Source organism: Eschscholzia californica, unplaced genomic scaffold (assembly GCF_041429995.1).
Source record: "Eschscholzia californica isolate CP2 unplaced genomic scaffold, dmEscCali1.0.p SCAF_5, whole genome shotgun sequence".
NCBI classification, from domain to species: Eukaryota; Viridiplantae; Streptophyta; class Magnoliopsida; order Ranunculales; family Papaveraceae; genus Eschscholzia; species Eschscholzia californica.
The window spans coordinates 3,588,808-3,616,645 of record NW_028238472.1 but is presented as its reverse complement, the minus strand read 5'-3'; the positions used below and the strand labels follow the sequence as shown (position 1 = coordinate 3,616,645).

Genomic DNA, 27,838 nt, shown 5'->3' with positions numbered 1-27,838 from the left:
AGGGCCAGGGTTAGCGGGTTCTATATTCATAAGCTCTTGAGATATCTTTCTATTCTTGTTCTTCGTAAGTAGTGAAACTATCGTGTCATTATTCGCCATAGAGTAGGTTTTACTGTCGAACCACCACGTAAACTCTTGTGTTCATCTGTGATTGTTTATTTCTATTGTTGTTTGTTATTCTCGTAGCAGTTCAGTTGGATATTGATAATCACTAGAAGAATGAAGTTTGAGTTCTCAAAGATTTGATAGTAATAACTATAACGAATGAAACAAAACAGACATAACAAGTTTCAAATATAATTCCTACCTAGATATATACTTGGTTATTGTTATTAGAGAGTATCTTTGGACTATTTTATCTCCTCGTTTTTTCGCGTTCTTTTGACCCTACCACGTGTATTTGTTGTTGGGGGAAGTGGATGTCTGGCCATTTGGTCTTGTTTTGATATCATGTTAAGTTTGTGAACATCCAACTCGAAACTAATTGGGTTTGTATGGAGAGTCCTATATACTACATACTGATAGTGCTTTTTGTCCCGGACTATTTTGGAGTTTATTTGAAGCCAGGGAGAAAGTCTAAAAATCTGAAACCTGTCATGGACACCCGAATCTAATAGAGTCCATGAACAACCAAAACTCGGAAATGGGTTCAACCGATTGGATCATATAAATGAGTCTGGTTCGAGTTTTGAAATGTTACCTTACATTCCATCCGATCTCAATCCGTCACTGTTTGTCCGACGGAAACCAATTGCTAATTAGAAGATTTATATTGCGCATTGTTATGCAATTAATGAGAATAACTACTATATTATAAGTCAAACGTGAGATAAATATTTCTTCAATAACCTAAAGTTAAGTTGAAAGTACAACAAAACCGAATTGATTTTGGGGCATTTTGATTCAAAATTAGTCAAAACGACTTGCAGATAAATGTGGTCATAAACTTGGTGTCTCGTGGTGACCAAGAAACACGACTTCTTTTACATGTTCAGTAAATTGCGCATTGATTTCTTTACAAATTCTTGACTCTCACAATTCATACTTGTCTTGTGCCTTATTGGCCATGAGGCCCTTAATTTAGGTGACATAAGGGTGCATTGTGCATCTTGAGTTTTACTCAAAACCCACACCATCCGTACCTGAAAAAACCGAAAGGGTATGCAGGCTTCGACAAGTTTTGTACACCGATTTTGGTAATTATCCGTCCGAATCTGCTCAATAATCTTTAACGGACACAAAATTCCAAAACTCCACCACCAGCCTGACCCAGATTAAACCCGCAGTCACTCGACGTGGCCCGGTTTCCACCCATAACTCCAATTCTATGTCTGAATGGGTCTGAACACTATAACGTTAGCAACCAAAATAATTTATTTTTTCTTTTAAGCACGTCTTTAGGAGACAGTAACTAGGGTAGTGGTGGTTGTCCATCATCTTGAGTCGAGCCAAAGCCAAACTAATAAATAGAAGTGGCTCTGTAGTAAAGTGGAATAAAACACTTCCACAATCTGGTATTCTAGTTTGGCTTGGTTCAACTGAGCTTGATTGATCGGTTCAAACAAACTCAACTGAACTACTACGCGATAGTGTTCATTTGCGAAAATATAATCCACAAGACCATTAAAGGAGGTGAACATTTTGACCCTACGTCTACGAGATATTATCCTAGGTAGTTAAACATGTACCCACCCATAGTGCCAAGAGGCGGTGAACACACCTAAAAATGGACAATATGGCTTGGGATGTGGAATCGTGGAGTCCAACAAGTATTACTTATCCCAAGCTTCAAAAGCTCAAAAGCCCCTGGTCAATGATAGATTCATACGAGAAGAGTCAAGTACTCTGCTAAAACATCTTGCACTTATGAATATATAAGAGACACAAGGCAGAAAAAGCTTGAGGATTTTAAACCTTATAATTTCACATATAATTAAAGTATACTTCTACAAAATTGAGAAATCATGAACATAGGCTACTTCTAAAAAACAAATGTTGATTTCAAGGACAAACTAAAATTAAAATTTAGTCCCTGAACAATATCTTTTATTAAAAAAAAGATGTGTGTCTTTTTTTCCTTCTGTTTTAAGTATTATATAGATAATTTCACCAAGTCTAGTTCCCTCTAACCAAATCTTTCGATTTCCAAACTCTTCAAACCAACCAAGTATAGTTCGAAGACACGAGCTTAATGTATTACTAAAGCGAAGGCAAAGTTTGATAATGTGAAGGCAAAGATTCAGGACAAGGAGGGTATCCCACCTGATCAACATCGGCTGATTTTTGCCAGAAAGCAATTAGAAGATGGTCGTACCCTTGCTGATTACAATATCCAGAAGGAATCGACTCTTCACCTTGTCCTTCGTCTCCCTTGTGGTGGAAACTGAATCTGGTCTGGTCTGGTCTGGTTGGCCCTTGGTTGTGTCAAGTTTTAGGTTTTATGATGATGGGCGGTGGTTTTTTTAATTTCTGCAAGTAAGTTTGAATATCTGTAGGCTGTAGCATTAGTAAATGTGTAGCATTAGTAAATGTCTGCAGTTACGTTTTAAAAACTATAAATACAGTCCCATATTTTAGTAGTAAGCTTCTTCAGCTCGGGACAACACGGGACAGCATGGGGAAGGACGCGACATGCTCGGGACATGGTGCATCCGGCCGGGACAGCACCTATGTGACCGGATTTCATGGTTGGCCGGAATTTCTTCAATCTTTGGCCGGATCTTTCTTGACATTTCCGGCCACTTTCTTGGCCGGAAATCATAGGGCTTTTACTCCCCATCATCTTGGCTAGCTTCCCATGTGGTTTGATTTGGTTTTGGACAAGAAATTTCTAGAGAGAGAAAGCTAGGGTTAGCTTTAATGGAGGTTGTGTTCTAAATGGAGAAGATGATGGTGGTCGCTATGGGGAACCCAGAATTTGCTAAGATCGTCCGAAAATATCCTTATTGTGACCCTTAGCTAGCTTGGTGTTTGTTTCCGCGAAATAGCCCTTAGTTAGCTTGGTGTTCGTTTCCGAAATTTGAACACTGATTCCCCCCATCTTTTGAGCAGTGTTTTCTCCATGTTTACATTATTATTTCCGAGTGGGGTTTTTTAACAATATTATTTCTGAGTGGGTTTTTTTTTCGTATTTGGGCCCAAATTTTGGGTTTTTCTTACATAGTTTCTATAGGGAAGTAAATAACATGTACCTAATAACAATATTAGATAGTTACAAGAGATATTCCAAAACCTGGTGAATCTTGGTAATTTTTGCTCCAACAACCTTTTTGTTTCATCACATTAAATGTTGAAGAGCCCATCAACCTCTGCCCGAGTTAATCGTTCAAAGCATCGTAGTTCACAACCTTCTAGCTCTGGAAGGAAGCCCTTGAAGTTGGTGCTCTCCTTAATCACGTGTGTGCTGAGTTGAGCTTGTATTATCTGTCGTGGAAGAAACTCAATTTCTCGAATTCCTTTTATTTCGATATTTTCTAGACCAGTCATGATGATATTCAATACTTTGTCATTGCAATATGTAATCTCAACTCCTTTAGACAGGGTGTTAAGCTTGTGGTCATCCAACTCAAAACTACTCCTTCTAGATTCAGATGTTGTCGACCTTCAATTTCTTATACGATTATTAATTTTTTATAATATTTTTTTCATAGTGGCTTCAAGTGGGGATTATAAGGCTGAGAAACCCATTGTGTTAAATGTTGAGGGAGTAGGGACTAAGAAACCCATTAAAACAAGAGGGATTGATCCAAAACTTCAAAATTTGGGAGTTAAAGAGAAAAAGATCCATGACAGTGAAAAAATAACCCTATTTTCATATAAATGTCATAACTACCCTTCAAAATTTGGGAGTTAATTCCTATATGGCCCTGATGAGACATGAAAATGTCCCATCTGAATCTCTTAACTCGGGTTAGTTAGTCTAGTTCGAGCGGTTACTCTGATGATTTGTTTGATTTTCTTTCTCAGGTCTCATTTACGGAGTCCGATGCGAGAACATCGTGATAAAGACATACTTGAGGGACATTTCGGTCATTTTAATGACAAGGGTATTCTGGTCAATATTAGTGCTCATGTGAAAGTAGAATCCAATACGAATCTATCGGCGAAAGCGGAAGTGGAATCGGAGTCCGGATGAGCAAAAGAGAGCAAGTCAAAGATTGGGCAAAAAAAAATAAATAGATGACCAAATATCAACATATAGTGAGAGACACGTGGCATGTAATCTGACGGTGAAGTCTAAATGTTTGGTATAGTGGTGGGTACACGCGGGTGACATTCGGGATTCTTTTCAAGCCCTGATCCAGTGTCTCGCAAGGCATGCTAGTACTGTAGCCCGAATGATATGACGGACAAGAAACAGTAACGTGCATCTAACTTCATCTCACGGTTCACAATTGCTGATTCACCAACACACCTCTTCAGCAATGCACGATTGGCTTCCCAAAGTTATTGGGATTTCCTTTACTCACTCTCATTCACAATAAAGAGAGAAGGAAATCGTTTTAGAGATGGAAAGAGACAGAGAGAGAATGAGAATTTTGAGAAGTTATGGAGAGCTTGAAAGGGAAAGAGATTGATAGAGATCAGAGAGGCATGAGATAAGTTACAGAGAAAGAGAGAGGAACCGAGAGAGATTTGATGGAGAGATTCTCCATGATATATCTTATCTCTAAAAATTCTAAAACAGAGATGAAATGAAACCGGGAGGATCTTCTCTGGAGTAACCGATTATAGGGAGAGATTTCCTCTTGATAGAAAGTATAATCTAGAGAGAGAAAGCTTTCTACCGGGAATGGAGATGTTCGATTAAAAAGATTTTGAAAGAGATTTTTACAGAGAAGGAAAGGGAGATCAATAAAAAGAGGATTCGGCTGGGATATAAAAGGGGGAGGAAACAGAACCAGAAGAGATCATCTCGGTTTTGGGGCAGCTTATCTTCTTCCTCTCTCAAGAGCTTCAATGGTATAATTTTAGTAGAGAGAGAGAGACTTGAACAGAGAGCTATTTCCCTTCTTTTTCTTTGCTGATTTTCTGGAGAGTTAGTGAGACAGAGAGTTTGTAGAGAGGTGAGGAGAAAAAGAATAGAGAAGTATTTAGAAATAATCTAATTAAGTTGTCTCTGATTTGTTCATCTTTCTTTGTTCTTTTTAATTCATAAATTGTTTTTAGAAAGAGAGAGAGAGAGAGAGAGAGTTATTGCTACTGTCTTATTCTTCTTATATACTTCAAGTCTTAAACCAAACAGAATTTCAAAAGAGAAACAGTAGAGAGAGAGAGAGAGAGAAAAGGAAAACAGTGAGGAGGAAGATGAGAAAATCTGTGGGAAAATAATTTTCCCACAGAGAAATTATTTCCGAGAAGACGAGAAAATCGTTTTCCCTAAGGGTCTGTTTGGCAGAAAACAGGAAAAACAGAAGGAAATCACTTCCTAAGGCTCTGTTTGGCTACAAAATCAGTAAGAAATCCAACTTTTCTACTTTTCTTTCCTTTTTCCATATATTTAAGCTTCCATCCTTTATCATGAAGAACTAATTTTCTATCTCGGGTTTAGATGAAGTCGTAATAATCATTTTCTCGACAATTTATTAAAGTTTTTACCATTTTAACGATAAAATCTTTCGGGTTTTTAGACCGTTCATGGACTAAAAACCTGAGTTATATAAAAAAATATCTAATCAGACCAAAATTAATTTGTCGTTAGAATTGTTAGGAAGACGGATTCAGAAAACCCTAGGCTCTCCCCCATTTGAGTTCCTTGTATCATTTGTAATTATTTTCTTTCCGTAATTTTATTTTAATATTTTATTTATTTTATTTTATTACCAAAACCTCATCAAAACCAAAAACCAAGTTACTTCCAAGTCTTAGAATAGGTTTCACTTAGTCTCTGAGGAACGAACCGGTCTTACCGGAAATATTACAACTTGACACCCGTGCACTTGCGGGCGTAGACCTATTTAGGAAACTTTTTAGGACCATCAAGTTTTTGGCGCCGCTGCCGGAGACTAGTTTTAAATTTGTTCTAATCTTGGAAAGTTTTTATTTTTGGCCACTTTGACTTGCTTCTCTATTTTTGGTGTTTAGGGAATTAAGGAGCGAAAGAGAAGGCGCAAACAAGGAGGAGGAGTCGAAAAGAAGAAATTTACATTTATTTTTTTTTATTTTTGGTGAGAGAGAGACTTTAGACTTTCTTAATTTTATTTTTTTGGATTAAAGTTTTGACCCTAAATTAGAGGGCTTGTAAATTGTAACCGAAAATCAAACGAAGACTCGGGTTCGGACACTTAAGGGAAAAGTGGCCCGGGTCGTCATCAAAGGTCATCGCCCGTCTTGAACGGGAGGTAATTTCTCTGACCACCCACGAAACCCCTGTAAGTGGGTCCTTGTATGTGTTTTGTGTGCTTAATTGATTTGACGAACTGCTTAATTTAATCGTCTTTAGTAAGGGCACAAACCCCATTACAAGATAGGAGTCGGATTTCATCACCGATCTCTTGCCCATTTAGGAAACAACGTTGCGAATCCCAAACCTCACTTAAATTAAAATCTGGTTTAGACATCGGCCTTAAGGTATCGAGCTCATAGGATCTTTGAAACAATTCAGGGACTTAATTTTTATTTGGGCATTCCTAAAAGGAAAGTGTCACTCAATTCTTTAAAAGGTCACCTCGAGAAGAGGAAACGTTACCGAAGGTTGGACGGCTATCACAACGTTTATCGTTGGTTGTCACCAAGAATTGTTTGACCGTATTACTTTGACGGAGTAACCCTCATAACAATCATAGTTCAGGCTTTGTTACAATATAGGAGCTGTCTAGACTTTTAAGTGAAATTGACCAACCTGTCAGTCGTCTAGATTTTGTTTAGGTTGCTTGGTTGAGTCAGCTTAATTGTGGTTGTTTTCCTTCTAGGATCTTCGTAGTGCTTCCCCGGTTTTCGTGATTTAAAAAAAAAAAAAAAAAAAAAATTGATGAGAAATGGATAGATCGTGGTCCCAACATAATGGCAGAAGGGACGAGAGTTCTTCAAATCTACCATGGTGGTACTTAGCAAATGGGCAGAATAGTAGTAGTCATCCTAGAGACAATGTGCATAATGATGGTCGTAGGGATTATTATCAACCTCAAGAAGGTTATGAACCATATTATAGATATACTAACAGATCATCTTACATGCATTATAGTAGAGAGTCTTACGCTCCAAATGTGCCCCAACCTCAATGGGAAAACATTGAAACTAATGACTCTTACATGCATTATAACGAAGAATTTTATGCTTCACACGTATCTCAACCTCAATGGGATAACGGTGAAACTATTGATCCTTCATCTCCAGCATCAGCTTCGTTGGCCGAAGAAATGAGTATGTTAAAGAAGGTTCATGAAGAGTCTATGAGTGCGCTAAGGAGGATTAATGGAGAGTCTTATGCTCCACACGTGTCTCAACCTCAATGGGATAACGGTGAAAAGGTTGACTCTCCATCTTTAGCATCATCTTCGTTGGGCGAAGAAATGAGTATGTTAAAGAAGGTTCATGAAGAGTCTATGAGTGCACTAAGGAGGATTAGTGCAGAGTTTTCTGCTCCACACGTGTCTCAACCTCAATGGGATAACGGTGAAAAGGTTGACTCTCCATCTTTAGGATCATCTTCGTTGGCCGAAACTGTTAGTGATCTTCAAAAGAGTACTTTCGAGTTTTGTCAGACTTTAGAAGAAAAGAATGACAATACCTATAGAACTCTACAAGAAATAACAACTAGTTTTATAGAAGAAGATCACCATGAGAATGTAGAGTACGGTCCACAGTGTCCTGTGTACTATGATGACGAGGATACAATTTTAGAGGAATATAGTTCTCCCGACAACATCGTTATTGAGACTAAAATCTCAGAAACGATGGAGCCCAATATAGAGATATCCTCTCATTGTACCGAACTTGAGATCCATTCAGACCATAATGAAGAGTTCACTAGAGTTGAAGATAATTTGAAGTCGTTTGACTCAACTGAGGATGATGAATCATGGTTGACCAATTTGCTAAATGAGAGGATTGACTCGCCTGATTTAGGCGAAGATTTAGAATTCTTTAGGGACACCGATGATAACATGATAAAAGAAAGTATAGAAGGACTATCTAACTCGACTTCTAGGGATTGTAAGTCTGATAGTAGGGTTTCTCCATTGAAGGACCCCGAAGTACCTGTTCTAGAGAACCCTAGTTTAAGTCCGGGTGTCATTGATAGTCCTCTGATTACTTTGCATTTTGTCCCTCAAAACCATTTGTAGATTTTGAAGCACTCACTCCCTTTGTCGATCATCCATATGAAGATCCATTCTATCCGGTCTGTGATCTCTCTGGTGCAGTACCAAACTTAGCGACCTTAATGTCGTCTAAGTTTGGGGATTGTCCTTCTTATTTGATAGTCTCACTTACACTATCACCAATTCACAAAAATGTGAGACTATCGTTCATTGAAAACTTTGTGTTTTGGGTGGACCCACAGATGTATCGAAAATTGGTTTACAGTTAGTTACACTTCTGTAATCCAGTAGGTATAATTTTTTCCATTTTTCGAATCATCTGTTTCGTCTGGCTGAAGACGTTAAACTTAGCGCTTTCTGGGAGGCAACCCATGCAGAGGGCGCTGAATCGGGTAATATCTCTCCCTTCACCCTGTTATTTTTTGCATAGTCTTCAGAACATTGAGGACAATGTTCGGTTTAAGTTTGGGGATAGGGGAATGAATTTTTTGCTAAGTCCTTATTTCAAAAATTCAAAAGGGTTCAAAATTTTTCAAAATTTTAAAATTTTTGGATTGAAAATGATCTAGTTAGTCAGACTATCCGTTTGCTAAAGGTTTTTCCACGAATTTCGAGTCTTGAAGTTGTTTGTGCACTAGCCATGTGAGTGTTAGATAGGTGAAGAGTTGACTTTTCTGAGAGAACTTAATCAATCATTAGTGGAGACTTAACCTATGTGAGATTCTGAGCCTTTCTTGTTGTTTTGAGTGATCTCTTCTGAGCTAATTCTGAGTAGAATGAAGAGCTACTCAACCTCGCAACATTCATTAGAGCTCAGTTGATCTCTTGAGTTCGAATTTTACAACCACTAGGGATGTTATCAGGAAGTAAACCTTTCTCTTGTAGTCTGGAAACTTGAAAACAGTGTCAACTAGAGGAAGATAGAAATCCATTTGTTAGAACCCTGAGAATAAGGCATGAAGCAAAATGAAGAGAATTATACCCAAGGAAAGAATAATGTCAAGAAAGTTCTTTGTGCATTTGTGTTTGATTACCAGAAAAGTACTATGAAAAAAAAAAAAAAAAAAAAAAAAAAAAAAAAAGAAAGAAAGAAAGAAAAAAGAAATAGAAAAAGAAAGGAAAAATGTTTGTTTAGTTAAAGTGTTTATCCTTTGAAGAAATTCTTGAAGAAATTCTTGAAGATTTGAAGACGTCGGGTTCTCAGGAGTTCTAGTCACATCATCATTATAGTCTATTGACCTCTAGGAAGCATTGTTAGAGATTAATTAGGAAGGTTATACTCATTAGGACTTCTTATTTAATCGCTTTAAATACTAATTAGGAAGGTTATACTCATTAAAAAAACTCAAATATTTTTTGTTGAATTTATAAAATAAAAGATTAATGAATGAATTATTAAAATTTACGAATTATTGTATATTTTAAGTTGCTATAAAATTTGTTATTAGACAATGTTTGATATTGATTAAGAATGTTATGTACGTAAGAAACATTGAGGCGAATTGTGAATTGATATGGGTGCTTTAGTAGCTGGTGCGAAATATTGAGGCGAATTGTGAATTGATGAAATTCATATTGTTTTTGGAGCTGGTAAACTCGAGGGTCAATGTTGAAGAGTTTGTTTAAACCAATGCTTGCTAGTGGGCAACAAAGATGTTGAAGAGTTTCTGAAATGTTGACCGAGATGCATGAGAGAAACTAAAGTTTCATGATTTTTTTTTAAAAGTACTCCAAATTTTCCCACAACCAACCAAACGCTAGAACTTGAATTTCATATAGAAAAGAAAGTCATTTTCTTTCCTATAAGAAAAAGTTGATTTTCTTCCCCAACGTTTTCTCACGTATCAAACGGACCCTAAATGTAAAACTCTAGGGTTTTATTAATTCTCATTGAAGAACCAGTTCGTTCCTCTCTCTCTCTCTCTATATATATATATATATTCCTCCATCTGGATTCTGACTTTCTCTCTCTCTAGATTGATTGTCTTCCTCGTTTAACAACAATGAGACCTAAGCTCATCTCCATAACCAGACGGTATTTCAGATTATCCTCCTCCTCCTGTATTTCTTCTTCTAGTTGTATTTTTCACAGTGGAAATCATGCATCATCCGCCATTACAAACACCTCTGATAACTCCTCAGCATATAAAGATGTTACCTTTAAATCTTTCTCCTCCCCTTTGTTTAAAAACATAAAAAAATCCCCAAATCTGTTTCCTTCTCACAGTAGAAACCATGCATCATCCGCCCCTTTGTTTAAAAACACCAGCTCTGGTAACTCCATCTCCTCAGAATATAATAAAGATGTTACCTTTAAACCCTTCTCCTCCCCTTCAAATCCTTCTTACTATGTAGAGCTCTTTAATAGTTTGATTGGTGCTCAACCCATCATCAAATTCAATGATTCAGGTTTAGAATGTTGGGATGAAGATGGTGGTCCTATGACTGACTTCTTAATCATATTCGCTTCGATCATGAAAGGTGAGCTTTTTATTGCATACCCAGGTATTGATAAAGAAACCATTAATGCTATGCTTTTGATTATAATATCAGAGTTGGAAAAAGGTGGACTTGCTGAAATGCTTGATTCAACTTTTGTCCCATCTCGAAATTTTAATCAAGGTTTGTGGGAAACAGTTTGGGGAGTATGTAATTCAGTATTTCGAATTATGATACTTGATAAGCGAAATTTTGAAAAGAGTCAAGAGACTCCTCCTATTTTAACTAGATATGTTGGTGGTTTAAGAGGAGGTACTTTGAGAGAGATGATATTCAAATGGAAAATACGTGGAATACCACAATTTGAATTTGAATATGAAGAAGAAGAAGAAGCCACAAAAGCAGCTGGAGAGACAGTTGAGAATAATAATAATGTGGAAGAGAAGAAGAAACCTGAGGTGGTTAAGTATAATATTTATGGTCTTGATTTATCAGAACCAAAGTTTGTTGAAATTATTGATCGAATTCATGAAGCGGATAAGCTCATTAGTACCCCTGGAGAACCCCCCAAGGAGATAACTGGAAAATGCAAGATGGTTCATGAAAAAATCTTGTCATTGAAGACTACTGATCAGGGGGAGGATTTACTATCTTCACTTTTGGCTGAGTGGACTGAGATTCTTCAACCCAATAGGATTGATTGGCTCATTTTGCTTGATAACATCAAACAAAGAAATTTGGGTTTATATTTCAAGGTCAGTTGCTGCTTATCCCACTTTTTTGTTTCTCATTTTTAACCCATATATAGTTTTCATTGATATGCTATATATTGCTGTAATATTATGCGAAAATACTCAATTGCTAACTTAAAATCCTCCTTATTCATATAGCATGTGTGTAAACTTATATAAGATAGAACGTATATATATATATCTTCTTCTGCCTTGTGCTGCAGATGGCTGAGCATGTCTTGGACGAGGATTCTTTCCAAGCAAACAGTCGTGACTACTTGAAGCTTATGCACGCTCATACCAAGGATAATCGATTAGATGATGCCGACAGAATTCTTAGGAAGATGACTGATAAGGGTGGTATCCAACCGGACATCCTCACATCCACTATTTTGCTTCAAATGTACAGCAAGACAAATAATGTGGAATGTGCCAAGGCAGCATTTGACGAGATCATGACTCGAGGTTTTCCACCTGATTATAGAACCAACAAATATATGATCATGACTTTATTAAATGCAACCCAAAGGATCATTACCAAGGTGCGGTTTTTTGCACATATGCAACCCGATTTGGAGTCTTGCACGTTACTTGTCGATGCCCAAGGACAAGCTGCTGGTGATCCAGAACAAGCAAGACGCACCATCGATAATATGATAGGAATGGGTTATGGACCAGATGATAGGTGCACTTCAAGCATGCCTGCAGCTTACGGGAACAAGATTTTTTTAGACAAGGCCTTGATTATATTTTTAAAACTTGAGAAGTATGGGGTTGTGACAGGGCCTTCTGTGTATAGTGACATGATTGATTGGTGTCGTGAGCTGGAGCTAGTAGTTGATGAAGAGCTTTTGAGGAAGGTGAATGAGAAAGGAGATACTCCTCCTTTGAAAGCTATGTAGCTGGTCTCGATGGCCCAAGATCTCGGGTCTCGTCTTGATCTCAGCTCTCTCTCGAGACGAGACTTAGCCGAGACACCGAGTTAGGGTTTGGTCGAGAATCTCGGGTGTCTCTGCGGAGACAAGACCGAGACAACATCTTTTAATTTTTTGAAATTTTAGATGTAATTGTATGGAGTACTATTTATTACCTTCTTTAACTACTTATTGTAATCTTAATCAACATAAGCTAAGTAGCAATAAGTACCTTCTTTAACTATTTATTACCTTCTTTAACTATTTATTAATTCTTAACAGACCCAGTATTGATGCCTGGTTGTAAACTGTCACTACCAATGGTTTTGTACCTTCACCAATGCGTTACCTTTTTTCAATATTTTCATTGTTTAGAATGCATAACATTGATAGACTACTCTTTCAAACACGCAAAAGCCATAAAAATAATCCATATCTAATCCAAAAGATGATCTAACATCCAAGTATGCCTTTAACATTCAAGAGGAGGGTTTAAAACTCCAAAAACCTATTTCAAAACCCATATCTAATCTAAAAGATGATCTCAATGCATAATATCGTATGTCGAGGCAACAAAGCTAAATTTGACCCCTTTATATATATGATTTTGAGCTAAGGGTCCAAAAAGTGGGGAATATCCCTAAATACCCCTTACTTTTACTTCCATATTGTCTTACCTATCCAAACAAATCAGATTTTCTTTTTCTCTCTCCTATCAAAACTGAAAAAAACCATCTCCTATCTTCACAAATCTTCCTAACTATTTTTGAAGCTTCATTCCACCTCCAAAATACCATCATCTTCATCATCATCATCTCTCTCAAATTAGTTACTTTGTCTTCAAAATCGAAATAAAGGTAAGACCCAAGTCATGTGAAACACTTGATCTATGTTCCTTCTAGGTTTTATATGTTTTTTCATGATTAGCTGTGTTCTTGCTCATGCTTTAATGACGTAATTAGGCGATTGGCAATATTGCCTCTCAAATCCAATCAACTATCTCAACATAGAAAGAAGAATGAAGAAAAGATTTTACTTCCTTACTATTTGTAATTAGATTTAAGTTGTTTCCATACATGTAATTATAGTTCCTTATTTTAATTCTCTCTCTTATGTAAACTTCTCCATTGTAATTCTCTATATATAATTGTTCACCACATAAATAAAAACACTTTTGATTCTTAATATTTCAGTGCAAGAGTTATCATTAGTTTGGTTTTACCATTATCATTATCTTCGTATTATTATTTTCACATGGTATCACGAGCATAAGGATTTCGTTGTTTCGATCTTATTTGGGAATTCTTTTCGACATCTCTAAGCTTCTTATCTGCACTCAAAGGTCAGTCTTTTCCTAACAATATTTTTTTTGACACTATTACCAAATCTTTGTCTAAGATTTCGATTTTTTTTTCATTCAGACCAAACCTGAATCACTTAGCATAATCCGACCAATAAGGTCCGACTCACTTTGTTCTTCCCAAGAGAAGAAACGATTTCGCACAACCTCTAGGGTTTGCTCATTTCAGTCGGCCACATCTACGCAAGAATCGTTGCTTTTACAATCACCGATTCATTGCAACCACGAAGCTGACTACTGTTTCAACACCCATAGACCGTTTTGCTTCTGTTGTTTACTCTCTTATTAATTAGATTTCCTTCACAAAACCTTCTCTCACTAGACTATCTAGGAAACCTAATCATCTTCTATTTAAACCACTTACAGTTTGATTAAAACCACTTCATGTTTTGATTAAAACCATGGTGTTTTGACTACTTACTGTTTTGATTTTAAAATCATAGTGTCCCACTTAATGTTTTGATTTTAAAACCATAGTGTTCCACTTACTGTTTTGATTTTAAAACTAATTAATGTTTTACTGTTTGATTATTAAAACTACTTAATGTTTTGATTAAAATCATTTACTGCCTTGTTTAAGACACATATTGACAAAAGCAACCACCTTCTCACGGCCATATCATCCGTTTGCAGACTTTGTTTTTCGATCATAAATTGATCAAAACATCTCTTCCATATTTGTGACGGTACTATTAAGAATTTTCTGTCCCGAATAACACTGTTGCAATACTTTATTTGTCACAGTTTCTGTTTTTTAACACAACTGTCGCTTTCATCAGTTTCTATATTTTTATATATGTTCACTGTTTGACCTATTTCCGGACTTCTAAATCTGTGATTATCTTATTTTTCTCAAACGACTTTTAATCATGTCTGACGAATCACCATCATTTTGGTTGTTATTTCTTAGCAAATATTTTAGCATTTTGACAATGATTTTCTTGTCAATTTTAAACACAACAATATTATTTTTGTTGTCGCTCCTTCCGTCAATATTTGACATTTCTTCGACAATGCCTTACTTGTCGACTCAACCGACAATGACACTTGAGTTATCACTTATTCAACCTATTTCCCATAATTACTTTTTCTTTAGAAAACTCTTAAAATTTATTCTCTCGAGTTTTTCTACTAATTTTTGTCGACCCATGATTTATATTCCTTCTCCTTCATTGAGATCGATTCTTTTTCCCGGTATAGATACTGGTGACCCTAGCCCTACGGCTACGACACTTTTCTCGGGAACTATTCTTTCCATTCACCCTACTTCGTGGATTATCGATAGTGGAGCTTCAAACCACGTCTGCTTTTCATTACAGTGTTTTAGTTCGTACGAACTTGCTCCTCCATCACTTTACGTTCAAATTCCTGATGGGAGTACCCTTCCCGTTACACATATCGGTAAAGTAATTTTTTCTGACTCTTTACATATCGAAAATGTTTACCATATTCCTAGTTTCAAGTTTAATTTGATTTCTGTACGACAATTATGTAAATCTTTAAATTGTCTTGCGACTTTCTCACCTTCGCACTGTGTCTTTACGGAAGTTTTGACAACCCGCCTGATTGGGCAGGCTGATGAGGTTGGCGACCTCTATATTTTACGTCGTTACTCTAAAGCACTTACTTTACATAAGTCGCTTGACATTTGGCACCGCCGACTAGGACATCCAAGTTTGAATCGCCTTAAACACTTATCTCAACGATTTGATTTTATTCGCTTCGACTCCACGCATGATTGTACAATTTGCCCTATGGCTAAGCAATCTAAATTGCCTTTTCATAAAAGTACAACAGTTAGTACTTTTCCTTTCCAATTAGTTCATGCTGACATCTGGGGACCTTTCCCTGTTCCTTCGCTCACAAATAAGCGATACTTTCTCACGTTAGTTGATGACTATTCCAGATATACTTGGACATTTCTTATGCAGTCCAAATCTGAGACTAAGAAATACTTAGAATATTTCTTCAATTTCACAATTAAACAATATCAAAAGACTATTAAGTCCATTTCTTCTGATTCGGCAACCACCTCTACCTGCCCTATTCAGACTTTTCGTTCCGATAATGGAACTGAATTTCTCACTAATGACTTATAGTCTTGGTTTCAGTCGAATGGTATTATCCACCAACGCAGTTGCGTTCATACTCCACAACAAAATGGGGTCGTTGAACGCAAACATAGACACTTGTTGGATGTCGCTCGTGCTCTGCGATTTCAAGCTAATCTTCCCCTTAATTTTTGGGGTGAGTGTCTAAAAACGGCAACTTACTTAATTAATCAGATGCCAACTCCAATTTTATCACTTAAGTCACCCTATGAAGTCTTATATGATACTCCACCAGATTACTCGACCCTTCGTGTTTTCGGGTGTCTGTGCTTTGCCCATAATGTCAAAGCTACTAATAAATTTGACATGCGAGCTAAACCAGGAATCTTTATTGGGTACCCTTATGGAAGGAAGGGTTACACCATTTATGACCTAGAGACTAAAACTCTCTATGACTCTCGAAACGTAACCTTTTTTGAAAACAAATTTCCTTTTGAGTCGGTTACTGATGTTCCATCTGACTCACACTTTTTTACTCCTTTGAATATTTTGGATGACCATGTGCCTTCTCCCGACATTTTTCAGTCTCCGTCGCGACACAATATTTTTTCACCTCCACCGATGGTCGAGTCTTCTCCCTCGCCTTCGGTTGATTCTCCTCGTTTACCTTTTATTGAGTCAACGCCATCTATTTCGGTTGGGCCTCTGACTCCCTCTGATTCCAGCGAGGATTTATCTTCACCATCTCCTGTAGAGGTGCCCATAGCTTCTTCGGATAATGCATCTTCTCCAGACTTTTCTGCTTCCGCTTCTCCCCGGCCTTCTACCACTAGTGACACTTCACCACTTGACTCTCCTGTCGAGGAATCTGGTAATCCTACACGACCTATTCGTGTTAGGAATCCTCCTGCTTATTTGGCTGACTATATTCTTTCTAGTTCAGAAACGACATCTTCGCAAACTCCTTATCCACTGGTCGACTATATAAGTTTCGACCGTTTTAGTCCTTCTCATAAGGCTTTTCTCACTTCCGTCATCACCACGGAAGAACCCAAATCTTACAAAATCGCCTCTGCTTCTCCAGAATGGCGTGAGGCGATGACTAAAGAGATTTCAGCCCTCGAGACTAATAATACTTGGTCTCTGACTTCCTTGCCACCTGGCAAGAAACCCATTGGTTGTAAGTGGGTTTACAAAATTAAATATCGTTCGGATGGATCCATCGAACGTTATAAGGCACGCCTCGTCGCCAAAGGGTATACCCAGGTTGAAGGTGTGGACTATCATGATACTTTTGCTCCAGTTGCCAAATTGGTAACTGTTCGTGTCCTCTTATCCCTTGCGTCTATCCAAGGATGGTCTTTGCATCAGTTAGATGTCAATAATGCTTTCCTCCAAGGAGACTTGGAAGAAGAAGTCTATATGACCATTCCTCCAGGTTTTAGCAACAAAGGTGACACTAGAGTTTGTCGCTTGAACAAATCATTATATGGTTTGAAACAAGCTTCTAGGCAATGGTTTGCCAAATTTTCCTCTGGTTTAAAAGCCGAAGGTTTTTCTCAATCTTCGTCAGACCATTCTCTTTTTAGTTATTTTAATGGTCCGACTACTATCTATATTCTTGTCTATGTAGATGATATCATCATTACAGGCAATGACAACAAGGAAATTGACTCCCTTCGACACCGTCTCGAGCAACGATTTTCTCTTAAAAATCTCGGACGACTTCAATATTTTTTAGGCCTAGAAGTATCTAGGTCCCCTAAGGGTATTTTCCTCTGTCAACGGAAATACACTTTAGATATTATCCGTGATTCTGGACTTCTCGGTGCAAAACCGAGTTTATTTCCTATGGAACAACATTTGAAATTGTTACCTACAGATGGCACACCGTTAGACGATCCCACTTCTTTCCGACGTCTAATTGGTCGACTTCTCTATGTCACTGTAACGAGGCCTGATATCGTCTTTTCAGTGAATTATCTAAGTCAATTTATGCAGCATCCCCGTTCAACACATATGGATGCAGCGACTCGAGTGCTAAGATATTTAAAGGGGACCCTCGATCATGGGATCCTCCTTTCATCCTCTAGCTCTCTGACACTTTCGGGTTTTACTGACTCTGATTGGGCCAGCTGCCCCATTACACGCCGTTCCACCACCGGCTACTTCACAATGCTTGGTGCGAGTCCGTTGTCTTGGAAGTCTAAGAAACAACCGACAGTCTCCCGATCATCCGCTGAGGCAGAATATCGTGCCCTTGCTTTCCTTACCGCCGAGCTCCAATGGTTGAAATACCTTTTCCAGGACCTTCGGATTTCAATTCCAGAACCCTTTCAGGTCTTCTGTGACAATAAGGCGGCTATGCATATAGCTGCCAATCCAGTTTTTCACGAACGCACGAAGCATATCGAACTCGATTGCCACTTTGTTCGTGAGAAGCTTGAAAGTGGTCTTATTCAGATCTCTCATGTTCGCACCACCGATCAGGTGGCTGATATTTTTACAAAGCCTTTGGGTTCTGACCAGTTTCACAAGTTACTTCCCAAGTTAGGCTTGACTCAGCTTTCTTCCTCCGCTCCAACTTGCGGGGGGGTAATGACGTAATTAGGCGATTGGCAATATTGCCTCTCAAATCCAATCAACTATCTCAACATAGAAAGAAGAATGAAGAAAAGATTTTACTTCCTTACTATTTGTAATTAGATTTAAGTTGTTTCCATACATGTAATTATAGTTCCTTATTTTAATTCCCTCTCTTATGTAAACTTCTCCATTGTAATTCTCTATATATAATTGTTCACCACATAAATAAAAACACTTTTGATTCTTAATATTTCAGTGCAAGAGTTATCATTAGTTTGGTTTTACCATTATCATTATCTTCGTATTATTATTTTCACATGCTTAAAGTTATTTTTGTTTGATATGAGGTTACGGCTATATTTACAAGACAACTCCAGACTCTAGTTATACATTGGAACAGTTCATGCATGGTCGTTTTCGGCTCAGCAAAACCCGTTTAATGGCCTAGGGACACACCAAGGCTTATCAACAGAAGGTCGTCCGCACTTTGCCTGGACATCGTGTACTGCCACAGCCCCTCTTTCGACACTGGGAGGGCCATGGCGTGTTACATGGGCCATGTTGAGTCGTCGTGCAAAGAACACTTCTCTGGTAGAGACTTAGTTGTCACAATTTAGTTTTGCTAAGAGTTCCAATGAAAATCCATGAAACTAAAATATCAAGTCTAAATTTTCATAATCTGGTTTCATAAGCTTCATCGATCAAAAAAGACTAAATCCAAAAACTATGGAGAATGTCATATTCAACTCTAGATTCACTACCTGTTCTGTTTTTACCTTATTAGAACTTCATTTTATCCTCGACGAGGCTCGACAGAAATTCTAAGGCTGAAACTTTACTGTTATCTTTCGCTTCCTTTTTCGTTTCAAGCACAACTTTTAGAACACGAGTAGAGATCCTATCAAGCTGAGGAACACCATAACCTTCTGTTCGCTTCACTAACTTCAGCTTAATGGAATCGACTTGGATTTGATTTCTAACAAGAATCCCGTTTGCTTGGTTCTTGTTTCCTTGAATTTCTTCCATCTGCTCACCCTCGACGGTGGAAATGCCAGTGACATTGTCTTTTTCCTTGTCTGCTTCCAATCCCATGGTTCTGGTGCTAAGACCGCTTGTCTCATATGATTGTTCTTCATATGATGATATCGATTCTACAGTATGCCTTAGAGATTGTGTCTGAATGCCACTACCACCTAAAGAGAGAGAGAGAGAGAGATTATAAACAATACATTATTTCCGAGCATATTGCAAATAGAAAAGATAAACAATGTAATAGTTTATTCGTATCTTTCGGTCATTCATTGGATTGAATTTAACATGACTAGAAGAATGATATCGAAACAAAATATCTAAATACCTGCTTGTTCATTATTCTTCTTCTTTGGTTGTCTTAAAGCTTCATAGCTTTGATTAACTTCTGGTTGGACTTTGCGAAGACTAACACTTCTCCGTCGAACGGGAACTGGAGGGAAAAGAAAACCCCCAAGGACGTTTGATACACAAACTGTCCGCTGTTGAGCTGCAATCTTCTCACAAGACTGGACCAAGGCTGGGTCGATCGCTGAAACCATTCCATAAATCTGACGAATGATTTTGTTTCCAACAAGTTAATATAAATGCTGCCACAAAATTTTTATAGTAGATCTAAAACAGAGTAGAGAGTACATACTGTATCTTGGAGCTCGTAACCTCTGTTAGCGATTCTTGATCCTTCACCGTTATAAGTCTGCAGTAGATTCAACTTTTAGTTAATATAACCATAACATCTAACCAGAGTTACCAGATACTCTACCTTCCCCTGCGTATCGTGTATCGGATTCTCCCTACCCTTTTTGGGTGGGTTCGCGATCCGACACTCCAAATTGGCCTACTGGAATCTCCATACTTTAAAAAAAATTAATTTCTTCGTCAAAATCTATGACCCAAATTAGTTGAGTTGTTAAATACAATTAGTTAGGACTTTAAATTAGTAGATATAAAACTGCTGAGGGTAGGTATACGTATATCTATTCTATAAGCATCATAGAGAGTATTGATTACCTGGCAGAAATATTCCAAAATGTTCCGGACCCTAAAATAGCCTACTGACGAGGTATACGGGATTAATTGTATTAAAAAAAAAAGCAATAAGTCTCTCTCTCTCTCTCTCTCTCTCTCTCTCTCTCTCTCTCTCTCTCTCTCTCTCTCTCTCTCTCTCTCTCTCTCTCAGACACACGCACGCACACATATTGTATCTTATCATACATAACATATTAAGTGTGTCAATTTATATTTGAAGATACACAATAAAGAATAACAAAAAGTGACAACACCGAAATGAAAAAAAATCATTAAGGAGATATAAAGTTCAGAAATTTTGGAATTAAATAATTGATAGAAACACATAATTCAACTGAAGCAATACCAGAGAACGAAGGAATCACACCTTTGCATTTGATGAAATAAGGTCAACATGTTGCAAAAATGATGTTCATGTAGTAACCTTTTCACAATCCACATGCTTCAGTAGAGTAGATATGTCCATGGGATTCAAAATAATTTCATGATACTCTGGCGCATCCTCATCCATTACGGGACAGTGAAATGCAGCGAATCGTTTATCATCAAAAATACTGCACCAGATAAAAAGAGGTAAAGAAGATACCTCTTTACCTCTTCATCAAAAAAAAAAAAAAAGATAAAAAGAGGTAGACTAATTGAATATCTTAATCTTGTAACTGATTCGTCCAACAGTAAGATAACGATGTGAAAAATCAACAGAACGATAACTTTACTTCTTACATCATTTTTTCCTTTTGCAGATGATCAGCATGGTTTTTAAAGAGGACCAAAGGATTGAACCTTGGTTTCCTCTCTGGAAAACAACACATAATAGTATGATACGGATGCCAACGAGTATAACTTTATGCTATGAGCCTAAACGTAAAGATTTGGAAACCTAAAGTGTGCACTTCAATGAGGGACATGGCACCCGATCTAAACTCTAGTTCACGCTTTTCTGTGACGATCTTATGCGACTCGACAAAAGCATCGATCATCGCATAATATGAAACCTGACTACCCCATCAAATTGGGTCTCTCGTCCAAAAGAAATTATAAGAAGTGAATTACTGTCATACATCTCATGTTAAGGCTTTAACAACATTCATTCAGACACATCAAGCCCTTTCGAAGGCGTAAGTGTGCCTAAGTGACATACAGAAAGAAACATTATACGCTAAAGATAAAGAGACAACAATAACAAGTTAAGCATTCATTGATTGATAGGTAACTAAGAATCTAAGATACATGGAATACGTCTGGTTTGGGGCCTTTATGATTAGTCCTATTGGGCAGCTCGAGAATCTATCTTAAGAGTCCTAATTTATCCTAAATAACAAATAAATGTAACAACTAACAAGATAATCCCAAATTAATTTCGAATTTCCTAAATACCACAAGCCTGCCAAAATATGCCCTAGTAGGGTCTCGCAAGATCCCTCTAAATCGGCTGCCAGGTGGTCCCTGCGCCGCTCAGCTACTCGTACGGTAGGATAACTATTTTTTGCTGCATTGTTCAAAATTTGCAGCAAAAGCTATGGTTTTTATTACCGAGGAAAATCATTAGGTTAAAAAAAAAGGATATTACTATTATTTACTGGCCAATCATGGTTACCAGAGGAAAGGTGAAACAACAAAACCATATCAAGGGTCTGTTTAGTACGTCACGAACTTCAATGAATATTGACGGTCAAAGTTGATAATATCAATTTAGGTGCTATTATACAATCAATCGTAATTATTCTACACAAATTTGGTAAAAAACAAGAGAGAATATATGCAGCAATCTAACTTAAACAACACATTGGTCGTGAATAATAACCAAAATTTTAAGCATACCAAGAGAGGCAGATACTGAAGAAATTTAGAGAGGGAGATAATGAAGAAATTTGCCTGACCTATTGCAAACATCTCGAAGACACATTCGCAGTCGTCGAAGAGCATGCTTCTCAGCTTCTGCCTGAGCTCTTAGCTCCGAGGCCTTCGGAGCACTTCTGGTTTTTGGTGCCTTGGGGAGTTCAAAATTTAATTTTGGCTCTTGAGATTTGCTTGACAGGATAGAGAAAACAGCTCCAATTAAACGATCAAAGAACATCGATCTATCCTCTAATGTTGGTTTTTTCAATTGATAACTGCAAACTGGAAGTGTAACTTGAGAAATTTAGCAAAAACACTGACGGTGACCACATAAAAGATAAAACCATAAAAGTTAAAAGATGGAGATATGCACGATATAGTACAGTGTAGACCTGGGGATATTTTTCACGGAGAGCTTGTATAGCAGCTTCTGTGCAAAGGGCTTTTAAGTCAGCCCCACAATAACCCACACAACTAGCTGCAAGTTCCATTCTTAGCTCCTTTGGAGGCGGTTGACCCCATTTTCGCGTATGAATGTCTAATATTTCAGCACGTGCCTCAAGATCAGGCAAAGGAAAATTGAATTCTTTATCAAACCGACCCGGACGACGAAGCGTTCCATCTATGTCATCAACCCTATTGGTAGCTCCAATTAGAACCACTTGCCTTCTCGAGCTGAGACCATCCATTAAACCAAGTAAAGTTGAAACAATGGAATTGTGAACCTGCTCGTGCCTGCTTGATCTAACAGGAGCTAAGCCGTTTATCTCATCAAAGAAAATGATGGAAGGCTGATTCCTCTTAGCTTCTTCAAACAGTAGTTTTAGTTGTCTCTCAGCCTCACCGACCCATGGGCTAAGTATATCAGCTCCATTGCGCATGTAAAAAGTCACTTTCTGACCAGCCTTCGATGCAGCAGAAGCTAGTGCTCGTGCAATTAGGGTCTTTCCAGTACCAGGAGGACCACACAACGAGACACCTCTTGGAGAAGTAATATGGTATGTCTCAAAGAAATTTGGATATAGTAAGGGGAAGAAAACAATTTCTTCAAAGCCGTAATGTATTCTTAAAGTCCACCGATGTCATCAAAGCTTGTACTTTCATCAACTTGTAAAGGTTGAATATGTTCACCACCTTTTGAAATTGATCCAGCAATCTGAACCTCTGAAGTCGAGGAAGCAAAAGCATCACTCTGATGAGTCCAACCAGAGGTAGCAACACTAAGCCCCCGTGCTGTTATTCCATGCAATGGTGGGCTACTCACGTTTCCATCCCGTGCCCAAGGAATAGCTGGTGCCAGCTCATCCAAGAGAAGAGAGTCGTCAGAATCGCCATCTGTAGTAACACAAAGGCGTTTACGGGCTCGAGAACGGCCCCTTCCAACAGCCTTGAGGCTCTTTATTCCCTTTCCTGAACCAGCACTCTGCGAGGAGAATGTTGCCTCTTTCTGGCAGAGGGACGAAGTTTTGGCCCCATTAACTGCAAAAGAAAGGAAGAATGAGAAATAACAAATACCTAAAACATGAAAATGATCAAATGTGGAAGAAGTCTAAAAGATCGCGATCGAGTTACTCGAAGATGTGTAACTACTAACTGTTACAATGAGATTTGGAGCATACTCAAGAGACTACTAAAATTTTATAGCATTTCCATGAGGTGGTTACAGGCACAAATTAAGGGCAAACATGTATGACCATATGAGTTGCATGTACGAAGATTTATATCTACAATAGCTGCACAAAATTACAACATTACCAAATCATAAACGAGCATTTCTTTCTATAAAGAAATGCACACGTTTGGGTATAAATGCTTCAGACTGTTTTTTCTTGTCAGACTTTTTATCAATTTTCTTGAACTGAAAAACTCTCTCATACACATTGCTGTGCCTAACAACTAGCGTTATTATGTGGATCTCTAACTGCAATACAAAGTTCTTTGTGGTGCGCAATTAAGCAATGATATTCACGTGTAAGGGATTTCACATGAATAAACTCATTAATTGCTTGGAAAATAACAAACTTAATGATGAAAGGACCCGGAAACAAACACCTTCCTACTGCAAGGTGGCTCTGGCCTTCGCGCAAAGTCAGTCCAAGTCTGAGTAGGAGACAAAGCTAGTCTAAGCAAGAGAAATCTCAACTGATAGAAGGAAGTGAACAACAATGTTAGGAACCAATTCCCGCCGACACCTTACTCCATCCATGGATGGAGATGTGCGTAGGCCAGGGGTGGTCATGGCCCCCTGACCTACTCAGCTTATTACTGTTGAGTCTTAGCGGGCCAAAGGTTTATTGGCCCCCAACCTCACACGCACACCCACTAACAAATCAACAGCCCAACCCTATGTAACCCCAACCGTACAAGCCCAAGACCAAATAACGCCCTCAGACTTAAATCAAACGCCTAACGTTAGTGTGCTAATCGAAAGTTTTATCTCCATGTGGTCTGTGTTTTTATCCTTATAGTTTGACAATATTCTTAATCAAAATATTTGTTCCCCTTGACGTTACTTCAGACCGGATCTCAAGATCCCACATGACACAATCACATCAGATGTTGAAAGTTGGGGCATGTGTTGTTAGAAGCTTAATAGAATATTTGCAATATCTCATCATAAGTAATCCTATCGATTATTTTAAAATTGTTCCGCCACCCCTCGCGACTTATAATGAATTGCTCCACCGCCTTATATTTGTTTTAATTTGGACCTTTGATCATTAATGGTCAGACCAAATTGGTAAAAGGTTATAGATGTGGCGAAGCAATTCGATGCTAATTGAGAGGGCTTGCGGAACAATTTCAAAATAACCAGAAGGACTTCCATGAAATATTGTGAAATTTCTTTCTAGCTTCCAACAATTCACATCTCACACTTTCTTTCTAATGTGGTTGTGGCACGTCTCGCGTTAACTCGGTCAGGAGTAACATCAGGTTGAATAAACTTTTGTTATTTTTTATATATTTGGTTAATGGGAGATTTTATAAGCAATGCCCAAAGTTGTTAAAGCCAACCTCGCTGAAGGAAATTCTTAGTTTGGTTAAAGGGAATGTATGTCAAGAGGCAATGCCTCAACAATTGTTTAACACTTTAACCTAACGACCTCAATTGTCGTTAGGTCATCGTCGGCCGCTGGTCGGCGGCTGATTTTTTCCTCTCTCTCTTCTTCCTTCTTCGTCTTCTCCTTTCCTTCTTCATCTTTTTCTTCGGCCAATAAAGAGAGATGAGACGGAAGAAGAAGAAGAAGATCTTTCTTTTTCTTCAGGTCGTCGATTGGAATTTGTCGGACGCACGGCGACATTTTGCATGTTGGGTGAAATTAACCCTCAAAGGTACCATTGCCTTTAACCAAAATTGGTCATAATGAATTGACCAAGTCAAGCTTGCAAGATAAATTGTCTTTAACAATAGAAGGCATTGCCTATAAAATCTCCCTTGGTTAATAATTTTAGTTTTGTAACTTAAAGCTTTTTCGTCCCCCCTCAAACAATAATTCTGGCTATGTGACTCCATTGTAAGTGTCTCTTCTCACATATAAATTGAAGATCTTCATAAAAAACCGGGATGTTCAAAATTGGAAATTCATTTAAAACTCTCATCATGAAAAACACTAATATGTACCCAACCTACAAGCTTTATGAAAACCATAAAGAATCAAAGGAGAGAAGTCTTCACAATCAGAAGACTTCCCCTCCTTAGCAACACGAAATGATGATTTAAACCACTTACAAAACAATCATATTTAAGTTCTATTTTATCATCATATAATGAAAAAATGAATGAAAATTGTACGTCATGAAGAGTAATAAATAAAGCATAGTTGCATAAGCATTAACTGCCACCACTAGCATGCCCATTTGCAATACTAATACTTGATCAACGAAGTTACATAACATCTTGATCTTTTGGTTGTCATTGCATTTATGATCTCAAGACATACATTAATATAATATAATCAAGCATGTTCAATTTCTTCTTCACTTTTTTTAAAGAACTTCTCTAGCAATTTTGGACCCTCCAATATAGGGAATAAGGCATTCCAAAAAGTTAACAATACTTTGCTACTTGTTTTTCCTATTTCTGATGATGTTTGGGATCTTTCAAGGTGGGATTTGGAGTTGAAATTGGAAGTTGTGTCTAAAACACTAAATGTGTGTTCCAAAAATGGTCATTTTCGAGATCCACAAAGCATCTCCGTCCTAAGGCGTGTGTGTATACTGCTCATTATCTTCCTCCCAATCTTCTACGTTAATGAAAAGGAATTAATCTTAGCATTTAAAGAAAAACATAAGGCAGAAAGAATACAAAAAGAATGAATCAGAAAGGCAAACCTGGATTTCAACACCCACTTCTTTCAATGTTTGTCACCTACAACTTTTCTAAAGAGCGAAAGAGATTGGGATCGCCTCTAATTTTGGTTGCGACAACTATGAACTAAAGTTGATATTTCGCGCTTTATAAGCGTTAGATATTTAGCACTTTATAAGTGACAAAACACTTATAAATTGCAAAGAAAAAATACCCCCTTTGAGATTCTCAGACATACGACTTGGACAGCTTTATGTCATTGAGGATTATGACCAACAAAATATTTATGAATGAAATCAGTGAAACATGAATTCCCCAATATTAGATGCACATGACATGAGAATTTGTATGTGTTTGTGTGTTTAAGTAGATAAAATACCCAAAAACAACATTTACAATTTACACCGAATACTCATTCTTGATGATCATCAAATGTGAATCCATCACATAGAAACATCAAATACTAATTGGTTCATATTCCTAACTATATCAATCAAAATTAACCAGAAAAACAAAATGTACAAGAATCATACCTTTTTTTCAAACGATTCTCATACCAAAGCAATTTGGCAATCTTAGAACCATCAGTTTTCTCTTGGAATTCTTCTTCTTATGATAACTTCTAACAATCACAATTTCTTGCCCTAAATATTTCAAACCCATTTTTGTTTTTCCTTTCGATAAATTCAAGAACAGATCTCTAACTCATCTCTCCTACAAAAATGAATCCAGAATTGATTTCATGATCAATATCAATTTGTCATTACCTTGAATCCACAAAGTATTGAAATGTGAAACCCTAACAGAAAAATAGATCTAATAGTGCGATTTTCTGGTATAAATAAGATTGAATGAGTAAAAGGGAGAAAACGAAACCCTAACCGTATTAGGCCTCTGTGAGACAGAAACTGTGAGAATCGGAGAGCTGGTTTTGAGCAAAATAAAGAGGGAAGAATCGGAAGATAGAGGGAGAATTTATATCAGAGGTTTTGCACGTGACTTTCGCGGGGTTCTGATTTAGGGTTAAATCCAATTTGTGACTGACTAGAAAATTTGGCACCCATATCGTCTGTTGTTCTAATTTGGCCCTCAAGAGTAAGATTTCGTTTCGGTATTCAAACTTTTAACAGTCAAGGAATTACCATGGTGTTATGTGCAAAGACATAATCGAAAGGGAAGTAGAGAAAACCCCTAAAAGTATTTACAACTTTTCTCTATTGGTCTAATCTTATTTTGATTGGAAAAACTCAAAGTGAAGATGATCGTGCCCATTATCTTACGAGAAGTCCA

The 27,838-nt window shown here is 37.6% G+C and overlaps 3 protein-coding genes across 3 annotated transcripts; 2 read left to right on the top strand and 1 right to left on the bottom strand.

Moving 5' to 3' along the window:
* Positions 1–10,091: 10,091 nt before the first annotated feature.
* LOC147536342 (uncharacterized) lies at positions 10,092–12,589 on the top strand. The gene is made up of 2 exons (XM_086641570.1): positions 10,092–11,455; positions 11,656–12,589. Exons 1-2 carry the CDS (start codon positions 10,265–10,267, stop codon positions 12,331–12,333), a joined length of 1,869 nt encoding a protein of 622 aa, XP_086497696.1. The 5' UTR covers positions 10,092–10,264; the 3' UTR covers positions 12,334–12,589.
* Positions 12,590–15,990: 3,401 nt separating this feature from the next.
* LOC147536341 (uncharacterized) lies at positions 15,991–18,363 on the top strand. Its single transcript, XM_086640286.1, has 3 exons — positions 15,991–16,933; positions 17,390–17,703; positions 17,962–18,363. The coding sequence occupies exons 1-3, from the start codon at positions 15,991–15,993 to the stop codon at positions 18,361–18,363; spliced, it is 1,659 nt and encodes a 552-aa protein (XP_086496412.1).
* A 596-nt stretch (positions 18,364–18,959) lies between these two features.
* On the bottom strand, positions 18,960–27,211 carry LOC147536340 (ATPase family AAA domain-containing protein At1g05910-like). Its single transcript, XM_086640282.1, is given in 9 exon segments — positions 18,960–19,535; positions 19,700–19,922; positions 20,012–20,068; positions 20,768–20,996; positions 22,281–22,514; positions 22,632–23,287; positions 23,290–23,718; positions 23,904–23,972; positions 27,106–27,211. Coding segments are annotated over 5 exon segments (1,293 nt in total). The 3' UTR covers positions 18,960–19,535; positions 19,700–19,922; positions 20,012–20,068; positions 20,768–20,996; positions 22,281–22,481.
* Positions 27,212–27,838: the final 627 nt, after the last annotated feature.